Source organism: Papio anubis, chromosome 2, assembly GCF_008728515.1.
Source record: "Papio anubis isolate 15944 chromosome 2, Panubis1.0, whole genome shotgun sequence".
Lineage (NCBI taxonomy): Eukaryota > Metazoa > Chordata > Mammalia > Primates > Cercopithecidae > Papio > Papio anubis.
In genome coordinates this window covers 43,854,180-43,875,877 of record NC_044977.1, presented here as the reverse complement: position 1 = coordinate 43,875,877, position 21,698 = coordinate 43,854,180, and the positions used below count along the sequence as shown (strand labels likewise).

At 45.9% G+C, this 21,698-nt stretch overlaps 1 protein-coding gene across 16 annotated transcripts in view; it reads right to left on the bottom strand.

Annotated features, from left to right (window-relative positions):
- Positions 1-19,346, bottom strand: part of KALRN (kalirin RhoGEF kinase) — a 690,448-nt gene extending 671,102 nt beyond the window's left edge. For 8 of the 16 annotated variants that reach the window (XM_031662269.1, XM_031662306.1, XM_031662320.1 and 5 more), the window contains exon 1: positions 18,874-19,346. In XM_031662269.1, the coding sequence (XP_031518129.1) occupies positions 18,874-18,946 (73 nt within the window). In that variant the 5' untranslated portion in view covers positions 18,947-19,346. The remainder of the gene's footprint in view (positions 1-18,873) is intronic. The other 8 variants (XM_031662348.1, XM_031662358.1, XM_031662367.1 and 5 more) reach the window with 3 other exon arrangements.
- Positions 19,347-21,698: the final 2,352 nt, after the last annotated feature.

Sequence of the window (21,698 nt, the reverse complement as noted above, 5' to 3'; positions counted from 1 at the left end):
CCATATCCACCAACATAGACTTCATTCCTCGTTTATGTCCGCGCTATCAACTACTATAGTCTTATCATATAACTGGAATGCTTTAGTGTACTTTTTAGAAATCAAGTATGTTTCCCTCTACCAAAATGTAAGTTATCTAAAGCTCTAGAAAATGTGGAATAAAGGAGAGTTCTGCGTGGAAGGAAATGTAAGAAAGCCAAGATGGAAGTTTACCCTATTTCTCCTTTTGAGATGCTGAAGTTGGGCTGGGTTTGCATATACCCTAAGAAAAGAAGATTCTGGACTGCTTTTTACCATCTTCTGTATCTGATGCAAAAGAAGAAAAGTTCAAGGACATGGGCTGACAGGAAGATGAATAAGTTAGTCCTCTCTGTATCTTGGAAGAGCCAGAAGAAAGGTGGTCCCTGATGAAGGCATTATCTAGGATGTTCAGGTACACAGACTTGGAATCCAAAAGAAAAGGCTGAGGAAGTGTAGGCTTTTTAATGCAGGCCCAGAAACCCCAGAAACATGGTTCTTTGAAAAGATTCTAAGAACCAAAATAGTGTGAAGCCACTAATTTGCTGACTATCAGGATGATTCTCCCCAAGGGGGTTAGTGCCCCTATTCACCATATAAGGATGCTGGATCACCTCTGAGTTCTGGCATCAGGAGGACTGACCAAGCAGTCTTAAGCTGCAGAAATGAAAGACCTCAAAAGGGTAAAGTCTCCAGAGAACCAGGCATAAAGGTCCTGAAATCACTTACCACTTGGTTCCTATGCCCCTGGGCTTCCCTGTCCCCCCACCTGCTATCCATTCAGCTCATAATATTGTAGATGGAAGACGCATTAAAGATCTTCTAGCTCAACTCTCTCTTAAGCCTCAGATGGGAGACACTTGCCCAAGCTCGGCAGTAATAACCGTTCTTCCGAAATCCAGCCCGCTGCTCTTTCCACTGGAACCCAACCATCTGACTCTGCCACTTACCTGTTGTGTTATTTTTGCTCCGTACTTGCCCCGCCTGGCTTGACTTGCCAGGCTACCAGTTTCTCCCCCTCTTCACAGGGGACAGAGTTCCCAGTTTCACCAGTCAAAGTAGAACTACTGCTCACAGCCCCTAGTGCTGTTTGAACTCCATAGCCCTGGATTGAGTATAGTGTATAAAATACAAAAGTTTTCCTGCATCAAAAGAGGTGAAAGAATTTTGGATGAAAACAACAGCAACCAAACAACTCCACCACCACAGAAGAGGAAGAGCAGGAAATCTAATTTGGGCTTCATTTCTTCCATTGATTTATTACTGATTAAAATTGGTTTTATTTAGCACATCCTTGCTATAGAACATATGTTCATGAAAACCCAGACTGATGTTAAAGGAATTCACTTTATTTGAGAAAATCAAAAGTAACTAGAACTTGTCATTGTCAAAAGTTGAAGAGACTTGGAAAGCAGATCCTAGCAAGGTAAGGAGAAACCAGACCCACTAAAGGCCCTAGCTCAACCATCAGTCATATTTATCAGACGAAAACACCAACGTCTCAGAAAGCAGAATTCAGCCATGCAGCTCTATAATGTAATCCATCTTCACTCCATCATTCTCCTAAGACCAGGAGCTCCTTGAAGACAGAGACTATGCCATATGCCCCTCTTTACATGATCTGTAACAAGTGCTCACTACATGCTTGCTGGAAGAATCAACAACATCACACCCTTGCATGTTTACATGCAAATAAGCATGTACATGTATATACATGGAATCCCAATGAAGGCAATCTTGGGAGCCTCATTTCTAAACCTTTCTTCCCCCAAATTATTGTTTTAACTAGGGTAATACTTTTTAAAATATAATGTACTTTCCTCTTTTGCATGTCTTTATATATATTTAACCTCCTCCTTACTCTGCCAGAAGCATCTATTTGCCTCAAGGAAGTTTAGGATAGTTATAGCAGCAGGCAAAGAGAAAGCGTCAATGTTCAGCTGTTGACATCCAAAATAGGATTTTTTTAGTATGCAGCTTGAATTCTCAAGCTCCCACTAACATATTAAGATACAGCCTGGGTGGACTTGACCATTAAGGTTTTCTTTAAACCAGAGAGAGAGAGTACTGAGGATATGACATAGGGGAGATCCCTGCCATAAGGAAAGAGGGAAAGCCCTTTTCCTCAGGCATGTGGGGAACATGGGAAAAATTCAGTCTAGATCGGATACCAGGGTCTTAGGCTCCACTATATATACTCCCACCTCAAGGCTCAACCAGAGTTTAGGGAACAGCTTTAGAAATATCCTAATAGTTGTGATGGCACTCACTGAGAACCCTAAGGCTACTCCTGAGGTGTTGAAGGCCTCTAGAAAAATGCCTACCTTTTCACCAAGTGTGGTGTGGAGGGGAGAGGATGGTGGTGAACAGATGAAAACACAGCACTGGCCAAGGTGAGTGTCTAGTTAGGGAGCCAAGTGCAGAGGTTCTGTCTTCTCACACTTGGTGCTGAGCATGCTGGGATCCATATACTTCTTTGTTCCCTGCTGATAGTACTCAGTCAGTGACTGGGCAAAGGCCTGGAGTCAGGACTAAGAGGTTGCTATATGTAGGGTCTTTGACCCCATAGGCAAAAAGTAGGACATAAATTTTAGTGCTGGGTATTAGCACAATATTCCAAAAAACAAGAGAGGTCATCAGACCAGCCCTACCTCCATAAAGCAAAGACCAGTGGGATCTAGCTATCTTGCCTTGGCTCCAAGCACCCTTCTTCCTTTGCTCCCATCACTACCACTTAAGTTCATGTAAACACCTCTATGCACTCAGATCCCACTCTGAAGAGAAATGGAGGAACATGAGAAAAATCTGAGCAACTGAGCAATTTACCTAAAAGAAACAGTCATCCAAAAGAGATAATCCAGAAAAAAGAATAATATGTTATAAACTAGCAAAACGGGGGTGGGGGCTTATCAGAAAGACTGGCTCCACTTTAGAAAATTTGAAAAGCTACAGTTTCTTTGCACATCTGGGTAATAAGAAGTAAGTGTGCAACTGAACTACACTGTTACCCACCAGAAAGAAAACCTCAGCTATTCTGGCAGTTAGATGAGCTACTCTTCCTCTCTCATACACACGTCTCTTTTCCAAAAGCAAATGGAACATGTCATGAAAAGTTTCACTCCATTTCTAGTGCTGCCAATTTCCTACCAGACATGAAAAAATGTACAGTCCTCAAGTGCAGTACAGGCTGTCACTCCCATCTGAGTCGCCCAGCTCAGCTTTCAACCACACTCAAAACCGAAGGAGACCCCAGAGAAGCAGCTGACAAAATCCCTTTTCAGTTAGTCAGCATTTTGTTTTTCCAAAGCATTTTCTTTCTATCATCTCACTTTATCTCATACTATTCCTATGAGGTATGGCAGGGCAAGTATGTTTACCTCTTTCTTCGAATGAGGAAAGAGAGATCCCATCTGTAAAAACAGGCGTATTACCGGGTTTGGCCAAGGTACAGAGCTATTTAGTGGTGGGCAGAATTAGAAACCAAGGTCTCCCGAATGACATCCTTGGAGTCTCCTAGCCAAGAACAGGCTATGGCTTTTGCATACACAATCTAAAGTGCTGCCATAGCTAACTGTGGTATTGGAATTAACTTACATTCAAGTTCAAGAACAGATGCGGCTTTTTTGGCTAATTGAGACTGCAAATCTGGCTCCTAAGGCACACTGAAAAAGAGGTCAAGAATGGCCTCTACCATTTATTTAAATGTCACTAACAAAAGTGTCCTTAAACATTACACAAAAAGTTATCCTTCAGAGAACAGGGACTGGTTGTTCTTCCTCTCTCCTGAGGATAAAGGCAGAGAAAACAGCACAAACCTACAGTTGTCCTACAGTCACCCTTGAACAAGATCAAAAAAATGAATGGCCTTTCTTGCTACTCTTTGGACCAAATAATGTCCCAGAACAAACACCGGTCCACAGAAAATCTGGGTTATAAATGTCTATCATTAGGAGAATGGTTTAATAAAGTCACACATCCTCACAATAGAATGTAACACAACTGTTAAAACAAATGAGGTGGCCAGGCACAGTGGCTCACACCTGTAATCCCAGCACTTTGGGAGGCTGAGGCAGGTGGATCATGAGGTCAGATCGAGACCATCCTGGCTAACATGGTGAAACCTCGTCTCTACTAAAAATACAAAAAAAAAAAAAAAAAAAATAGCTGGGCGTGGTGGCAGGCGCCTGTAGACCCAGTTACTCGGGAGGCTGAGGCAGGAGAATGGCGTGGACCCAGGAGGTGGAGCTTGCCGTGAGCCAAGAGCGCACCACTGCACTCCAGTCTGGGGAACAGAGCGAGACTCTGTCTCAAAAAGACAAAAAGAACAAAAAAAAATGAGGTAAAACTATAGGTGTTGACATAGAAAAATGTCCGTGATTACAAAATGATAAAAACAAGCTGCAGAATAACAGGTATAGCATGATCCTCTTTTTGTTAAATGAAAAAAAGCTATTAATTTGTATAAAGATGTATATGCAACAGGTGCATGCGTGTATCTGTTGAATTTATCTAAACATAAGGGAGGAAGAGGGAGAAAGAGTATTCACTCTGACCATATATCTTGTACTTTTGTTCTGTGTAAATATTTTTTAAAACAGTGTCAATACCTTTACCCCTCCAAACAATGAATGGATCCTCTGTCTTCCTGTATTTCCCCCATATAAAGGTCAATTGGCTTATAAACATCTTCCTTTGTGCAATAGACATATGTATAGGAATGTATCATACCTTTAAGTTAGTTGGAAAAAATGACCTCATTTTGGAAAAATTCTACCCCCTTCATTTGTTTTTCATCTTCATTCAAAAACTGAAAAACAAACCATGGATCAAGGGAGAGAATTCACATAGGAAAAAGGACTAGAAGGAAATATCTCATATCAGCAAACGGGTTCTCTCTGGGTGATAGAAGAATTACAGTGGCTTTTCTATCCTTTATACTTTATCACATTTTTCAAATGTCCTACAGTTAGCCAGCATTAAAATAATGTTTTATATTTTTAAAAACTTCAATATAAAAAGTGTTCTATGAAGGTATACCTAAAATTGAGTCTCTCTAAATAAAACCTTATTTTACCACTTATTTAAATTATCTCTTAGCTTATAGACAATAAATACATATTAAATGAGTCAATGAATGACTAAAACTCCCTTTCTGATTTTTCTCCAATTAGCCATTATTTTCCTAATTCAACAAGACTATGAACTTTTCAGGGACAAAGATCATGTGATAGCCATTTTCATTAGCCCTCTTAGTATCTGGCATAACACTAGGCACATGGCAGACACTCACTAAATATTGATTAGTTGGTCCATTTGCATGTTTGAACTTTCCTACTTGGGGCTTTCTAAAAGAAGAGTGAATATTTTTCCAGTGCCTGTGAAATATGTGAATATTTATAAGCAAGTGATAAAAGGAATCCCCTCTAATTAATCCACACAACAGCTGTATTTCACAATGTTGACTTCATAGGTCTTTTGTTTAAAGCAGAATTGCCTGTCCACAAAACAAAACAAAAAGAACCAAAAAAGAAGACACATTTCCTTAGCACAGTGTTTCATTATAAAACTCCCAAATAGCCTAGACACCAATAAGTAGTTTTTTTGAAAAAAAAAATTGGGCCAACATACACTAATGGAGTAAGTAGTATTTGCAAGGCACTAACCTGGGCATTCACAAGAATACAGACAAGTCCAAAGCAAAGGGTGTGTACAACCTACTTGGAGAAATCAGACATAAACATTTTCCAAAGTAGGGCCTTCAAAAGGCCTTAACGCCATCAATGTTCCATAAGGTTTGGGGAAGACAATAGTATTCAAACAAGTGAAGTGCACACCTCATCCTCACCCCAGACATCTCGTCCAAATCACCAGCCAAAAACACTATTTCTTTCCCCGCTCCAGAGACTCCAGGGCTGAGCAAGAGTCAGAACCAGGCATACCCAGCCCATTCTGAAATCAACTGAACAGATCATTCTTTTATGCAATTCCCACTCATTCTCCAGAAAATGGATCCAATCCATCTCCTCTCTCCCCAGGCTCGCAGCATCTCCCAGTGCTTGCAGATGACCTTGGCTCCCATTCACTAAGATGACTGAGGTTAGCTTAATAGGAGCTCTAGCATCTGACCTGAAAAACACCTGGGTCTTTCCACATAGCCACAGAAGAAAAGGTGACCATTCATTCCAGAGATAACCTCTTTACCCACAAATCTCATTCTTTTCTAATTTTGGGGGAAGCTGGTACCCACCGCGGTACCCTCCGCTAACGCATATACCACCTTCTAACACTTTGAGTCTCTACCATTGTCTCTTCCTATGACTTTTTCAAACATTCAAAGCTTTTTCTTGATCTGAAAGAAAAAAATAACTTCACTGGACCTGATAACCTTTTAAAATTTTTGAATGAAGAATAATATACATGCATAAAACTGCACATATAAGTTAACAGATCATTAAGATTTCACAAAAGAAATCACTTTCGGCACTTTGGGAGGCCGAGACAGGCGGATCACGAGGTCAGGAGATAGAGACCATCCTGGCTAACACGGTGAAACCCCGTCTCTACCAAAAAATACAAAAAACTAGCCAGGCGAGGTGGCGGGCGCTTGTAGTCCCAGCTACTCGGGAGGCTGAGGCAGGAGAATGGTGTAAACCCGGGAGGCGGAGTTTGCAGTGAGCTGAGATCCGGCCACTGCACTCCAGCCTGGGCGACAGAGCAAGATTTCGTCTCAAAAAAAAAAAGATTTCACAAAAGAAACACACCTGTGGTCTAGAAGCAGAACAATAACAGCAACCCCAAAATGTCCTCTTGATTACCATCTTATTTGTCTCCTTACTTTTATTACCAAGTTTCTTGAATACTGGTCTATGCTCATTATTCTTGTTTGTACTACCTTTTCATCCATTTCACCCCAAGCACTCCCTCTTCAATGAATGTTCCCCACACCCATCTGGGTCAGGTTGTTGATCCTTCCTCTATACATTAGTGTGCATTTGTCTTTACTGCACTTATCATACTACACTGCAATCATCTGTTTATGTATCAGGCACCCCTGCCCGACAATTAGGCTGTTAACCTCCTTTTGGGAAAGACTATTTATAACTTGTCTGTGTACACCCAGTGCCTGGCACTTAGTAGGTGCACAGCTGGTGTTTGACACTTCGATAAATAAGTTTAAAAAGAAATGAAGAGATCTGCTCACTGAAATCCAGTACTCTGCTAAAATTGATTAGTTCTTTCTCCAATTCCCATCAAAAGGAATGATACTTAGCTGTCAAAACTCAGTGGTTGGGATCATGAAGAATGACTAGAAAATTGTACTGTTACAATCTTTGGTTAAGCATCTCTTTACATCCAAGTATCTGAGCATATTATGTGCCAAAGCACCGGTGTACACAGAAGAGGCTTAAAATCTCGCACCGTCCCTCTGACTTAAAGCTGTGACAGCACTCCCTATGGTGTTCTGTCCTTCCACTGCCACACCCTGACATGGAGTCCTGCCAATCTTTCCCCCAACTGTTCCTGGAGTCACTCCTCCCTTTCCCCACCACTTCATTTCAGGACAGTAAGTAGTCAGAGACAGGAATCCCCCAGGAGCCCAGACCCCTCCTCCTAGCCCTCTTTTGTCACATCCAATTAACCATCTGCCAGTCTCCCAGGTCCCCTTCTAGGCCCACTGTCCAGCTGCCAACTCAATATTGTGCCCCCACCCCATAGATGCCCATTGTCCCTGGGCTGGGTAAGAGTATAAAAGATGGAGATTTTAGCCTCATCCCTAGTCCCTGCCTGTCAAGCCTTGGAATAATTGTAACTGCAAGTTTAAAAATCATAACACTATCTCCATACTGTTATCAAAGGAAGGAAGAAAATGAAGAAAATGAAGAGAAGGAGGAGAAGGAAGAGAAGGAAAGAAGGAGGGAATCAGTTTTCATGATTTTGAAAATAAAGGGATTCATCTAACTAGTAACATAATCATAATATGTTATACATGTAATATGTCATACTAGTAATATATAGTACCATATTACTAGTAATATAATCCTATTTACATTACTATTCACAATATGAATATAACTATCACAATATATCTATTAACATGAGCAATTTTTTTTCTTCTTTTCTTTTTTTGAGACAGAGTCTTGCTCTGTTGCCCAGCCTGGAATGCAACGGCATGATCTTGGCTCACTGCAACCTCCGCCTCCTGGGTTCAAGTGATTCTCCTACCTCAGCCTCCCAAGTAGCTGGGATTACAGGTGCCCACTGAAAGGCAAGAATTTTTTTACTCATTTTACAGATTTATAAACTAAAGCTTGGAATAATTATAACTTGCACAAAGTCACAAAGCGAATAAGTTTCTGTTCCAAGATTCTGTGATTCTGGAACTGGTCTCTACTTAAGGAAACTCCCACCTCCTTGTGTTCTAGGCAAGATAAGCCTGGTTCCCCACAATCCATCCTTTGGTGGCAGCAACACCCAGATTCCTACTCGCCAGCCCTCGGGAGGGTCTTTGATGAAATGGGGCTTTTCCTCTTGGGTCAGCCCCTGAAACAAGGGGTGGAACGAGTGTTTGGGGCCAAGAAAAAGAGTATGGCATATTCTCTTGTGTGAAGGATTTCACTTCATGGAGAAGAATGAGCAAGGGGCTCTTTCATGAGCCCTAGCCTGCTTCCACTTTCTTCTAGGACTTCAAGAGACACTATGGAAACTGGAAATTCATGAGCAAATCCCATCACTGATACAGCACCTTGATGGCCAGACACTGACCCCTCCTAAGTAGGCTGCCCAGATACCATCTTGCCTGAGTTTCCCTCCCTCTCTTCTCTCCTCACTTACTTCTTCCCCACTTGCCTTTCTGACTCATACTCTGTAGGAGGCGATTCTGCAGACCCTACTACAGCCTAGAGCAGTCCCACCTAAGCTTGCAAAAGAAAGCCACCAGCACTTTTAAATGGATTGCTAACTTTAGATCTCCCAGCCTTGCTTCTTAGCTTCTTTACCCAAGAGCCTTCTAGGGCCACAACAGCTCAGCCCACCCATTTCACAGCTGCCTCAGCTTGCACTACCCTCCCTAAGCATGGTGCCACTAGTCTCTGAGTCTTCCAGCCAGATGATGCTCTCTCTCCTGGAGCTGTCAATCTGGAACATTGTGCCCACTGGTCCTTGCCAGCCAGCTACTTCACTGAGGTCTGCCTTCCCTCCAGTGTCCAAGAAAGAAGCATCCTCCTCTGGCCCAAAGCTGACCTTGAGATCCACCCCTCCAGGCTCATCCAGGACCTTCCTCTATCAATTACTTCTGTCTTTTCTAAATATTAAGTATCTTTCTCATGCCTGCCGTCTCCCTCTTCCCCATCCCTAGGTATTCGCATATATTCTCTCCTAAAAAAAACCTCCCCTCAACTCTGCTCCCCATCTCCAAGTACCTTGCTATTTTTAATCTTCCCTTCACAGTCAAACCTTTCCAAAGAGCCATCTATATGCACTCCCACCACTTCCTCCCCATGCGCTCACTCCTCATTCCCCTTGGAATTTGGATTCCACCTCTCATACACAATTGAAACTGCTATTTCAAAGATTACCAATGATCTCCTAGTCTCCAGAACCAATGGTATTTGCTCAGTTCCCATCTCCCTCAACTTTCCTGCAGCATTAAATCCTGTTGATCACCTGATTTTCCTAAGTATTGCTCTCTCCTGGTTCTCCTCCAGCCCTTCTGCATCTGTTCTCCCACAGCCCAACGTAGATACCCCTGTATCTACAATTCTGTCTTTGGCACTCTGCCCTTAATTCTGTGTATGCTTTTCATTTATTATATCATCTATTTTGATAGCTCCAGCCACAACTTCTTTCAGATAGCTCCCAAATCTATATTTCCAGATCTGGCCTCCCTCCAAAGCTCCAGACTCCCTTCGGTATCCGCCTACTGAATCCACACCTCCCTTAGCTATTTCACTGACACCTGAAATGCAACATGTCCCAAAGCAAATTCTCCAAATCTCCCCTCTTCCCCTGCCTCCCCACAGCTGCTCCTCCTCTTCCCAGCTCCTGACTTTCATTAAGGGTACCTCTGTTCTCCTAGTCACTCAAACTCTAAACTTTGGAGTAATCTTGGGTTCCTATCTCTTTCTTGACTCATCAACATCCAAGATGCCAGGTCCTATAGACTCCACTTCCTGAAGTAACTCATATCCATCCCCTCCTCTCCATTTCTGCTGCTGCTTCTCAAGTTCAGACCCTCCTACTCCATCTCAGTGATCTCCTAACCCATCCCCAACCAACAGTCCCTCCCCTACTCCAATGGGCCGTCCACAGGGCTGCCAGATTTATCTTTCTGATCATGTCATTTTTAGTGGCTTCCCAGAGCCAACTGCTGAAAGACCAAATTCATTGGCCTTCCATTCAACGCCTTCATGATCTAGGAGCCTAGTAAATGTTTGATAAAGCAATCAATTAATCAACCTGGTTGCCACCTCCTGAGTCTCATCTCCCATTGATCCTCCACCAGCCTCCTCTGAGTCACATAAACTGGACCATTTACTGCCCCTAAATATGCTATGAATATTCATACCTCCTTTCAATGCTGTTTTAACCTGGGATCACAACACTTTCTGTCTTCCCTATCCAAACCATACCAATCATATGTCCCAGGGAGTGGCTACTTCTCCCTTAAGTGTACAGAGTGTCTGCTACTTTTCACTTATACTTGTTTATCTGTTGCATCCATGTTCCCTAGCTAGTGTCCAGCTCCCTTCTAATAATGCGATGGGGCAGATGGGGAGGAGAGAAAGCTAATTCTCCTACAGTTTCTTCTTTACCTCCCTGAATTAATTCCTCTGTCCACCCATTTGATTCTTTCTGTTCCCTTTCTCCTAGGCAGACACAATTTCTAGCAGCTCTATTGATCCAACAGCTCTGTGGCTGTCAGTCATTTCCTAGTTATTTTTGCTGCCAATCATTCATGCACAAAGGAGTGGCAGGAGGAGTCTGAACTGCACGCAGACAGAGAAAAGGCAGGAAGGGCCTGATTCTCTGTGCACACCTGAGGCTCAGCAGAAGTAGGAACCAAGAACCTTCTCCAGATGGATCGAGCCACGTGCCCCACGACCCGGACAGGGACTGGGGCACTGGCATTCTTCTACTTATGCAGAGGAGGAGAAAACAGGGGTCCCCTGACCTGCTGTAAAAGGGTGACCCATCCAGTCCCCTTGGGAAACCAAAATGAGAATAACTGCATCTCTTCCTGGACTGGAAAGGTCCCATGGAAGTCAGATTAAATAAGACAATACTTGTCAGAAGAGGCACCTACAGTAACAGAATGTTCAATTTGGAAAGATCTACATATTTTTGGATAGCACTGTACAACTTATAAAGACTTTTCAGATACAGTATCTTATTTGAGTCTCTCAGCAGCTCTATAAGGGAAGGGTCGGGGCGGGGGGCTATTATCCTCATCTTACACAGATGTTAAAGTCATTTGCCCAAGTTATTCATGTAAGTAGAGAGCAAAATGGAGTGTTTACCTCCTGCTCTATTGTCGGCCTCCTTCATAGACTTTTTCCTCCCCTTTTAACCCCTTATATCCAAGTGCTCCCAGAGGGTGTATATTTATATCCATTTCCATTCCTGTTCTACATTCTGTTTTTAATGGCTTTATATACTCCCATAGCATGCGTGGTACATGACTATAGTAAACACTTGATAAATATTTTTCAAACAAATGATTTAATGAATGAATGAAAGAGAGCCGAGGCCCAAAACCTAGCCTTCTGATGCCACACACAGGCTCCCTGCACTGCATCATGTTGCCTCTCTGGCACCCTCTCACATCCCACGTCAAAAGCCCTGCCCAGCACGCCTTCCAGAGACCTTCAGCCTCTGTCCATCACATTCAATAATTAAAACAGCAGAAACAACAGGGATAACTAGGATTTCTTGTGCTTCTACTGTGTCAGAGACCACTAGATGCTCCATACATGTTTTTTTTTTCCTACTTAATCCTCTCAACCTGTGAAACAAGCTTTATCAGTCCCATTTTGCAGAAGATGAGGATGAGAGATACTAAATAATTAATGCAAGATCCTATCCCTAGTTAGTGCTGAACTTATTCCATCCAAAGCCTATCATCCTCTAGCTATACCAGGGTTTCTCCATCTCAGCATTACTGACATTTTGGAGCTGGATAATTATTTGTTGTCCTGTGCATTGTAAGATGCTTAGCAGCACCCTTGACCTCTACCCACTAGATGCCAGTAGCAAACCCTCCCCAGGTTATGACACACACACAAAAAAATGTCTCCAGGCATTGCTAAATGTTCTGTGATGGGGGGTGGGAAGGGGAGTATTGCCCTTGTTGAGAACCACTGGGCTACACCATACTGCCCACCTCCAGCAGTAAACTATCAAATACCAGAACTAGAGAAAACTTTGAAAAGTAAAAAGTGTTCAATTCCAACATCTAAGAAGAACCTCTAGTTCATCGGTTACAGTGTTTTACTGATTTTATTTATAGTCAGGAAGATTTTCTTACTTATCAGCTAATTTCTTACTGTAGCTTCAGTTTATTCTAAAACTGCCTTTCATCCCTCAAGGGATTATCAAATACGATGGGACAGAATGTACCAGTAATAAAGTTATTGGTGATTTGTGGCACAAGGATGAAGCAAAGTTTGCCAAATCTTATAGAGATGGACCTGGATGTCACTGATATGTTCTAAAATATATTAATAGTAGAAATAGCCTATAAAAAATTAGAAACATTAACAACATTCCCTCTCCAGAACCACAAAGTCTTCCCAATACTCCCCCAAAGGCTCCTGAAAAATGGGGTGACCAAAAGCCCAGTTCATGGGTGAAAGTGGAGGAGATCAAGAAGGGACAATAAGCATTAAATTAAGCATCGTGTTTACACTCTGGAGAATCAAGCATAACTTTAAAAAAAAAAAAAAAAAAAAAAGATGTTTTTCCTTTGCTGCAAAAGCAAGCTCAGGAAGTAAGAGACTCCTCCCTTTTTAGGTACCTGGCAATGTACAGACTGGGCAGTGATATTTACTCAAAGAATTGCGTGCAAACATAGATTGTTATTCCAAAATCTCCCTTCTATATGACCCGGACATGACAACAGTTTAAGTTTCCCTATCTAGATGTGATAGGGTTCTTATTTAAGAAAAAAGTTTAAGGAATCATACAGAGAATACAAACCATCACTTAGATTCGATAGCTGCTTATATTTTGCCAAGTTTGCTTTATATTGTGAGGAGGCGTTTTTTGATTAATCACAAGGTTTTAAAAAGATCCTTTTTCTTACCTCCAAAGAACAAATAAATTCAATGGGGGAGACAAGCCCTCATGTATGAAAAGGCTAAATAACAATACAATACCGATGAAGTGAGAAAATGAGTACAGACAGTGAGTAATTCAAAGGGCTGTCATCGTGAGCTGTGAAAGCTCCCAGAAGGAGATAGGGCTCAAGTCTTAAAGACTGTGTTGGATTTGGAGGGTGCTGGGGTGGTTGATCCAAGGAGACTGTGAATGCAGGCGCCCTTGGGCAGTGTGTGGAGAGCAGCCTGGCTGGAGCTGAGCTGTGAGGTCGACACTTGACCCTGAAGGCACTAGGGGGTCACTGAAGGTCCAAGCAGCAAGCAGTGGTGTGATGAAAGTAGTGCTTTAGGAAGTGTAAAGTGTCTGCAGGTCCAACTTAGAGTGGGGCTAAGGGAACAGCTTCCGAGGGATGAGAATGAGGGCCAGGAAAGGAGTCCATGGGGGGCATATGGGGCCTGTCCTGGGGCCATGCCCTGTGGATGAACAAGGGCTAACTATGAAAGATAATCCAACAGGGTTTGTGGAGGAGAGAGATTCCTCACAGACAATACCAAGGTTTTAAATACCATGACTGGAAGAGTGAAGATGTCACTTATAGAATTAAGAAAGTCAAGAGGAAGAGCTAGTTTGGAAAGCTGGAAAGACAGAGTTGAGTTTGAGATTGGCCGAAGCCCAAGTAACCACAAACACTTCAACTGAAAATGTCTAGATTCACAGAAGCAATGCTCAACAGAAGGACAGAGGTAGAAAATATGTCCACATCACTCTCTTTTCATTTATCTTCTTACTTTTTTCCTTTGCACCTTAAAGAAAAAGGTTTTTCTGCTGCTCACCAAAGCTAAGCTCTTACTTTTGTTAGGGAACCGATTCTTATCTCGTTTCTTCAGGTATCAAACTCTACACTCGTTCTAGCCTCCTCAGTTTTTTATCTCCACACATTTTCTCCCTGCCACCTCCAAACCTGCTGTGACTCTAACAAAAAACAAAAATTCCTTTTCTAGATACTAATGTCCCTTCTGGCTAAGCACATACCTCTTTTTCCTTTCACTGATAAACTCTGCAAGTAGTTGATTCCCACTCACCACCCCAAATCCCTCCTCTGAACACCTCTTCTAATCCTCTGCTCCTGGAGCGCGCAGGGTCTTTCTTTCATCATGCCCCAGCACTCCTCCTGCTCAACCTGTCTGCAGCCTGTCATCACATCAGAGCCCACACTGACTCCCTGGGGTCTCCAGGATCAAGTCTCCTCTGCTGCCACTTCTGCAATAAGAATTTCTACCCCAAAATCTAACTTTCGCCCTTCCCTTTCTTCCTCTACTCCTTCCCTCTGAGAGCAGATGCATTCACAAAGCTTCAGCTGCATCCAACCTTCCAAATCAACATCAACAGCCCTAGCCTCCAGCCATGCTCCTGTCTTGGGTCTCACATTTCCAACTGCTGACAAAACAACTCCACCTGGATTTCCCTGAGTCGCCCCCCATGCTTCATGTCCAAAGCTAACATCATTATCTGCCCTGCAAAACCAGTTCCTGTCTTCAACCAGCCCACACCTGTCCATCAGTCAGACACTGTCAGTCCTCTGGGCTCCTCAACCCACATACTTCAGTTTCCTCATGGGCTTCATTTTCCTCTCCCCCAACAGTAGATTATCAACAAGTCCCCACATTCATACCTCTAAAAATGTGTCTCGAGGTCATCCCTGACTCCCCATCCTTTCTGCCACCAACCCAGACCAAGGCTCCTCCCCCTCACCTCCGGATCACTTCTGCATCTCCCTAGATTCTACCCTACTTTTGTCCACTTATTCAATCATATTACCCCAGATTAACCTTTCCAAACACTTTCTTCATGATGTGTCATTGCTCAAGAATCCATAATGACTCCCTACTGCCTCTGAATCAAATCCAGTCTCCACTCTTGTGCTTTCAAGACTCTCCCTATTTGACCCTGCCCCACTTCTCCAATCCTGTTTCCCACTCCTCACTAACCTACATCTTCCTCTGTGTCAGCCCAGGCTCTTCAATGCCCAAACTCCCATGTGCCACTGCCCGTTCTCCACTCACCCTTGAAGGACCACCCTAGGCTCCACCTCCTCTGTAGTTCTGCCAACTTTTTAACTTGTAGCACCACAATGGTTAGCAATTAATCTTTAATTGAACAGTAATTGTCAATCTTCTTCAAAATTTGAGAACACAGACCACTTCAAATATTTCTTTTGTGTTCCACAGCACCCTGGACAGCAGAAGGCTCTAGTGAGAACCGAATAATTATTTTTGATTGGCTGGTCAATTGGTTTCTGGTCCCAGTTATCAGTACCCATATCTCCCTTCCTCTGCCTCCTAAGTATGATCAATAAAATTATTGTAACGCACTTTCTCAGGCTTGGCACAGAGAATTCCCAGGAAGACAATCTGAAGTCTACCAATCTAGAATAGTAGGCAGGGTAGGGTGGGGTGTCTGTGTCCATGTGCACACAGGGAAGTGAGATTTAGGGAATCTAGCTTAACCAATTGGTCAAGGGATTGAAATACCAAAATAATCAAGAGAGGACAAGTAAGGGACCAAAATGACAGAATAATTCGAAATACGCCTAATTAGAAGCACAGTACGCCAGAATTTTGACAAAGCAATTTCCAGTTCGGTCCTTGTGCATACAAAATTTTCCATCAGAAAGAAAGGGGTAACCCTGGTGCTAGGGACTTTGAAAATTTGTTTGAAGGTTTCTCAGATGTTCAATTGAATACATTTATAATCTATCCAGCCTATCAGGTACAGTGCTATATTCCATAGAGATGGGGAATCAGAAGGGAGAAGGTTTAGAAATATGGCTTTTCTAAGCTTAAGACTCTCCACCAACGCATATGTTTATTGCAGCACTGTTCACAATAGCAAAGACATGGAATCAACCTAAATGCCCATTAACGGCAGACTAGATAAACAAAATGTGGTACATGTACACCATGGAATACTATGCAGCCATAAAAAAGAATAAGATCATGCCCTTTGCAGCAACATGGATGGAGGTGGGGGCCGTTATCCTAAGCAAACTAACACAGGAACAGAAAACCAAATACTGCATGTTCTCACTTATAAGTGGGAGCTAAACAGTGAAAACACATGGACACAAAGAGAGGAATAACAAACACAGGAGCCTACTTGAGGGTGGAGGGTGAAAGGACAGAGAAAATCAGAAAAAATACTTGTCAGGTACTATGCTTATTACTGAGGTAATGAAATAATCTGTATACCAAACCCCTGTGACACATAGTTTACCTATATAACCTGCACTTCTACCCCTGAACCTAAAATAAAAATTAACAACAAAAAAAGAAGAATCCCCAGCAAGAGCCTAGGCTAGAGACCAGAAGTGTGGTGAGAGTCAGTGAGCCAAGCATAGAGGGCCACACAGGGTGGGAGTAGTCCTTGACCTACCCCCTCTTGCAACATGTTACAGGTCATCAGTCATTTCCAGCCTCATGCACCAAGGACTTAACCTTTCTCTGATACTAAGTGCACATCAGACTTAGCTCAGCCACTGGGCTGCCCAAGGAGGAGGGAGAATATCCCCAACATAGGAGTCCCACAGGAGACTGACCCGAGTCTGCTATTTATTTTGTGATTTGAGCCAGGGTTGGATAATGTGTGCCATACGTTGTGTTTTGAAAGGCCCTGGGAAAAGTTACACATTGGAGTATTATTGGCCATTAACACCACTAACACTGTGTGAATTTATTGTCAGAAATAAGCCTCCAGGAACTGAGCTCTGCTACAGGTGCCTGGAACAGAAAATGAACAGGACCTAGTGTTTGGATGATACAAAGGGGAAAGAGGAGTGGACACCAAAAGGTAAAAGTGGGGTCCTGAAAGGGAAGGTGGAAAGGCTCACACTTCAAGATTTTTCCCCCAGAGCTAAGAAAATGCAGACTTTTGCCCCAGTTGGGAGGCAAGAGGGATCAGCTGGGTTTTTGATTGACTGGTCAATTTGTTTCTAGCCCCAGTTATGAGTTCCCATATCTCCCTTCCTCGTCCTCATAATGAGTATTTCTGGATATCACTTAGCCCCCAGAACCTTGTCCCTATATTCCACCTCTTTAGAATCCATGCTTTTGGGTGCTGGGCTGTTTGTGTATGAGAGAGAAGAAAGAAGAGAGAGAAAATATAATCCATGTCTCAGGAAGAGGAAGAAGAGAAGGAAGGTAGGCTTAGACCTGGAAAGCAGAATAGAATGACAGGGGCTCCCTCTGATTTCCCCAGACCCTGGCAGCAGCTCCTGTCATCCAGCTTTTTCCTCTGCACATCAACTAGAGAATGAACATATGAGCCAATCAAGTCTTGACTTCCAAAGCCACAAGTCTCCCCCACAAAGCACCCCACCCCCTTCCCTAGAGATGACCTCCAGGGCAAGGTAACAGGGTTAGGAAACAGATGGATGTGCAGAGACCCTCCAGAGCTAACCTGACCCCTGACCCCCACCAGTTCATGTCCTCTAATCCAACTTTCCAAAAGGGAGAGCAGATGCATGGGGCCCCGGTAACTTACTGGACTCCTTGGGACAAAGATTCCAGACAAAATGGTTTCAGACATGTGGGGAGATGGGGAGCTACACACAGAAGCTGGTGGAAGCCACAGGTACAGGGAGATGGGGAATCCCTGGCCATCAGAGAAACAGGGTCACAGGTGGTGGAAAACGAGGATGGTCAGTGCCGGTTCCAGGAAGGGACTGTGTAGCCAGGGAGCAGGAGGAGCAATGGACCCGGGACATGGACGATGGCAGGGGCGCAAAGATCTAGAAAGACATCTCAGGGCTCTACACCTCACAGCAAGCAGAGACTTAGTGGGTGTGTATGAGAGGGACGCTAACTCACACTTCCACGAATGAGTAATTCTTATGAATAGCTCCTCCGTTCCCAGAACTGAAGAGGAGGACAAGGGGGAGGTCCGAGGCGCCCACCGCCCTCCCAGCCGGGTCTGCCTCTCAAGTCAGAGGGGCAGGCTCCCCACACGCACCAGGCGAGACCGATGTCGTCTGCCCCGCTCCTGTCAGTCTGCAGCCGGCGCGGCTCCGGGTCCCCGCCGCCCCTCTGTGCACATCAGGGCCCCGGGCCCCTGATGGTGAGGAGGGGTGCCGGCCCAGGGCTGCCGCCGGGAGCCCCGCTGACAGGCACGGGGGAGGGGGAGCCAAGGGAGGGGCCGGGACGCCGGTAGCCGGAGCAGCGCGCTGCAAAGTGAGCCAACACCGCCCATCCCCGCGCTCCGGGAGAAGGCGGCCCGAGGGGACCGCCTCCCGCCTCCCCAACACGGACTCCCGCAACTGGGATGAAGGCGGAGGGGCGCGGAGTTCCCAGCCCCCACGCCCTCCCCAAACGCAGCCAGCACTGCCATAACAACCAGAATCTCGGCAACTCCCGCCCCGACGCCGAGGGGGCACTGGCCCCCAACACGCACGCGGCAGCAACAGCCCTCCTTCCCCAAACTTGTCCGAGACGCCGCGTCCGAGGCAGCAGCCTTCAGCCCCGGCCCCCCGCGCCCTGCCCAGCTTACCTGTCCGGAAAAAGGCGTCCACGTCCGAGTCGGCTGCTCCTCCTTCCTCCGCTGCTCCCTCAGGGGGGTTCATGACTGTGGGAGGGCGTCTGAGGGCAGCCGGGGGCCGGAGAAGCCTGGGGCCGAGGGCTGCTAGGCGCCCGATGGGCGGAGGGCGCGGGGCGCAGCGGCCGCGGCCGCAGAGCTGGCGGCCGGGGGGCTTCGAGGGCGGGCGCTGGGCGGTGGGGCAGGGGCAGAGAACGCCGAGCCTCCTTCAGGCGGAGGCGCGCGGCGGGCTAGGGGTGCCTGCCGCCAGCTCCCCCATGGTACCCCTTCCCCAGGGCGCTGGCCGCCTGCTGTCTGGCTGGGGCCGGGAACCGAGGCCGGGGCGCGGGCTGCCTGGGCGCCCGCTGTCCCCCAGCAGCGGCAGCTGGCTCTCCTGCTCGCCTGTCTGCCTGTCTCTATTGTTCAGCCCTGCTCCGCTCTCTCCTCTTTATTTTTCCTCCTCCCTCCCACCCTCCCTGTCTCTCTACCTCCTCCCTCCCTCGCTCACTCGCTCTCTCGCTACCTCCCTCCTTCGCTCGCTCGCTCTCTGGCTCCCCCTCTGGCTCCCGCCGCAGCCGCTGCCTCCCCAGCTCCTCCCCCGGCTCCCGCTCCCTCAGTCGCGGCCAACAATGACCCCTGGAGCGCCGAGCTGAACTGAAGCTCCGGCCCGGGCCGAGGGCTCGCTGCGGGCCCCCGGCGGCGCCGACGCCCCCTGTCCCAGCTTCCCCGCTCCGGCCTCCCAGGGAGCGAAGCCTGAGTCCCGAGCTATTGTTCGAGGCTGTGCTAGGCCGGCTTCCTGAGCTCTGCAGGAAAAGCCCGGGCCGAGGAGGGGGCGGGGCCGCCGGGCGAGCCCGGGGCTGCAGGGCGCAAGCCAGCCTAGTCCAGGGGCTCTGCGGCCCGGGCGCTGCGCGCTCAGCTTCTCCGCTCCCGACGCCAGTGCTCCACCCGGCCCCGCGGCCACCTCCTCCGCCCACTCCACTCCCAGGTGTGTGAGGGGAACACCAGGCTGCCCGCCCGCCTTCTCCGGATCTTCAGATCGGTCCCCAAGCTGGACTGACCTGTCCCTAGAGGCCGGCCTTTCTTCCCCTCCTTCCTGACGAACTCTCTTCTGTCTCCCTCCCCTCCTGAGCCTCTCACATTTTCCTCACCAGCTCGCCACAATTTCTCTCCTTTTTGTCTTTTCTCGTCCTTTTCCCCTTTTCAGCGCCCCTTTAAACATCTCCGCCTGTCTCTGTGACTCTTTGTCCAGTTTAATGCTCCTGTGATGTTTCCCTGCCTATCTCTCCCTCCCTCCGTCACTCTCTTGTCCCTCGTTTGTCTCTGTCCTGCCTCCGTACTTGGCCCGTATCTCCGTGCTCCTCTTGGACAGCTGTCAAAACTCTCTAATCCCTGGGGCCTTCTCGGTTTTGTTCTTCTCCCTCATGTGAATGGAGAGATCCAGTTGGCCAGGAGAAAGGAGGTGTTACAGCAAGCTGAATTTCAATTAAAGTGGGGAGAGGGGCTGGGGAGGAGTGGGGATGACTGCAAAAAAGAAAACAGATGCTGTATGGGGTAATTAATGTGGTGATTGTATTGTGCCCATCAGTTTTTAAGTAATAATTAAACAATAATTATCCAGTAGTGTGTTTGTGGTTCTAGTGACTGCAGAGCCCAGCAAACAGAAGGTCTTTAAGACCTGAGTACTTAATAAAGTCTGCTGAGCGCTGTTTGCTGTTGCCTCATCCAGACAGATGGAGAAGTGGTGGCCTGACCTAATGAGTTAAAACACGCCTAATAGGAAAACCAGGTACTTGTCTGAAGTTGATGACTGCAACCCATCAGACAGAATCTCCTGGAACTGTTTGTCTCTAGTAACCTATTTGGTTCCACCTCTCTCTGGGGGCCAAGGCAACTGGGGCCTATGCAGATCCACCAACTGGGTAACTCTAGCAGCAAATAAAACGAATTAAATGGCCAGGCGCGGTGGCTCAAGCCTGTAATCCCAGCACTTTGGGAGGCCGAGACAGGCGGATCACGAGGTCAGGAGATCGAGACCATCCTTGCTAACGCGGTGAAACCCTGTCTCTACTAAAAAATACAAAAAAACTAGCCGGGCGAGGTGGCAGGCGCCTGTAGTCCCAGCTGCTCGGGAGGCTGAGGCAGGAGAATGGCGTGAACCCGGGAGGCGGAGCTTGCAGTGAGCGAGATCCGGCCACTGCACTCCAGCCTGGGCGACAGAGCGAGCGAGACTCCGTCTCGTAAAAAAAAAAAAAAAAAGAATTAAATTAGTTTTTAGTGAACACTTTCTGGCTCCCGGTACTCATCACGTTCTTCACTGACACAAATAGTCTACTTTTTTTTTTCACCCATTAAAAAAAAGTACCTGTTTCCAACCTTAGATACACCTATCAGATCTGTCTCCAACCTTGAGTACATCTATCAGACCTCTGTAGTGACTCTGACATCACAAGTTCACTGCCCTGAGATCTAATTCATCTGGCCCTAGTATTTTGAACTGGCTTAAGATGCCCCTTTGCCTATGCCTTTTCTGACAATGAAAATACTTCTCATTCGTCTTTTCAAAATCTTTCTTCCCCTTAATCCTGTGCCTAACCCCTGGTCTGCTCCCCTACCCCCGCACACACATATGTGATGGCAGAGCTGCTATTAATTAATTGCTACCATTGTGCAGCTAAAGAATCAGTGGCCTGGCAAGGCATTAGCTCATCCCAATTCAGAAGAAACATTACATTTTTAGAGGAAGGGTCATATCAAAATCTCAAGATACAGACAAGAATGGGGGAACACCTTATGTAATGACA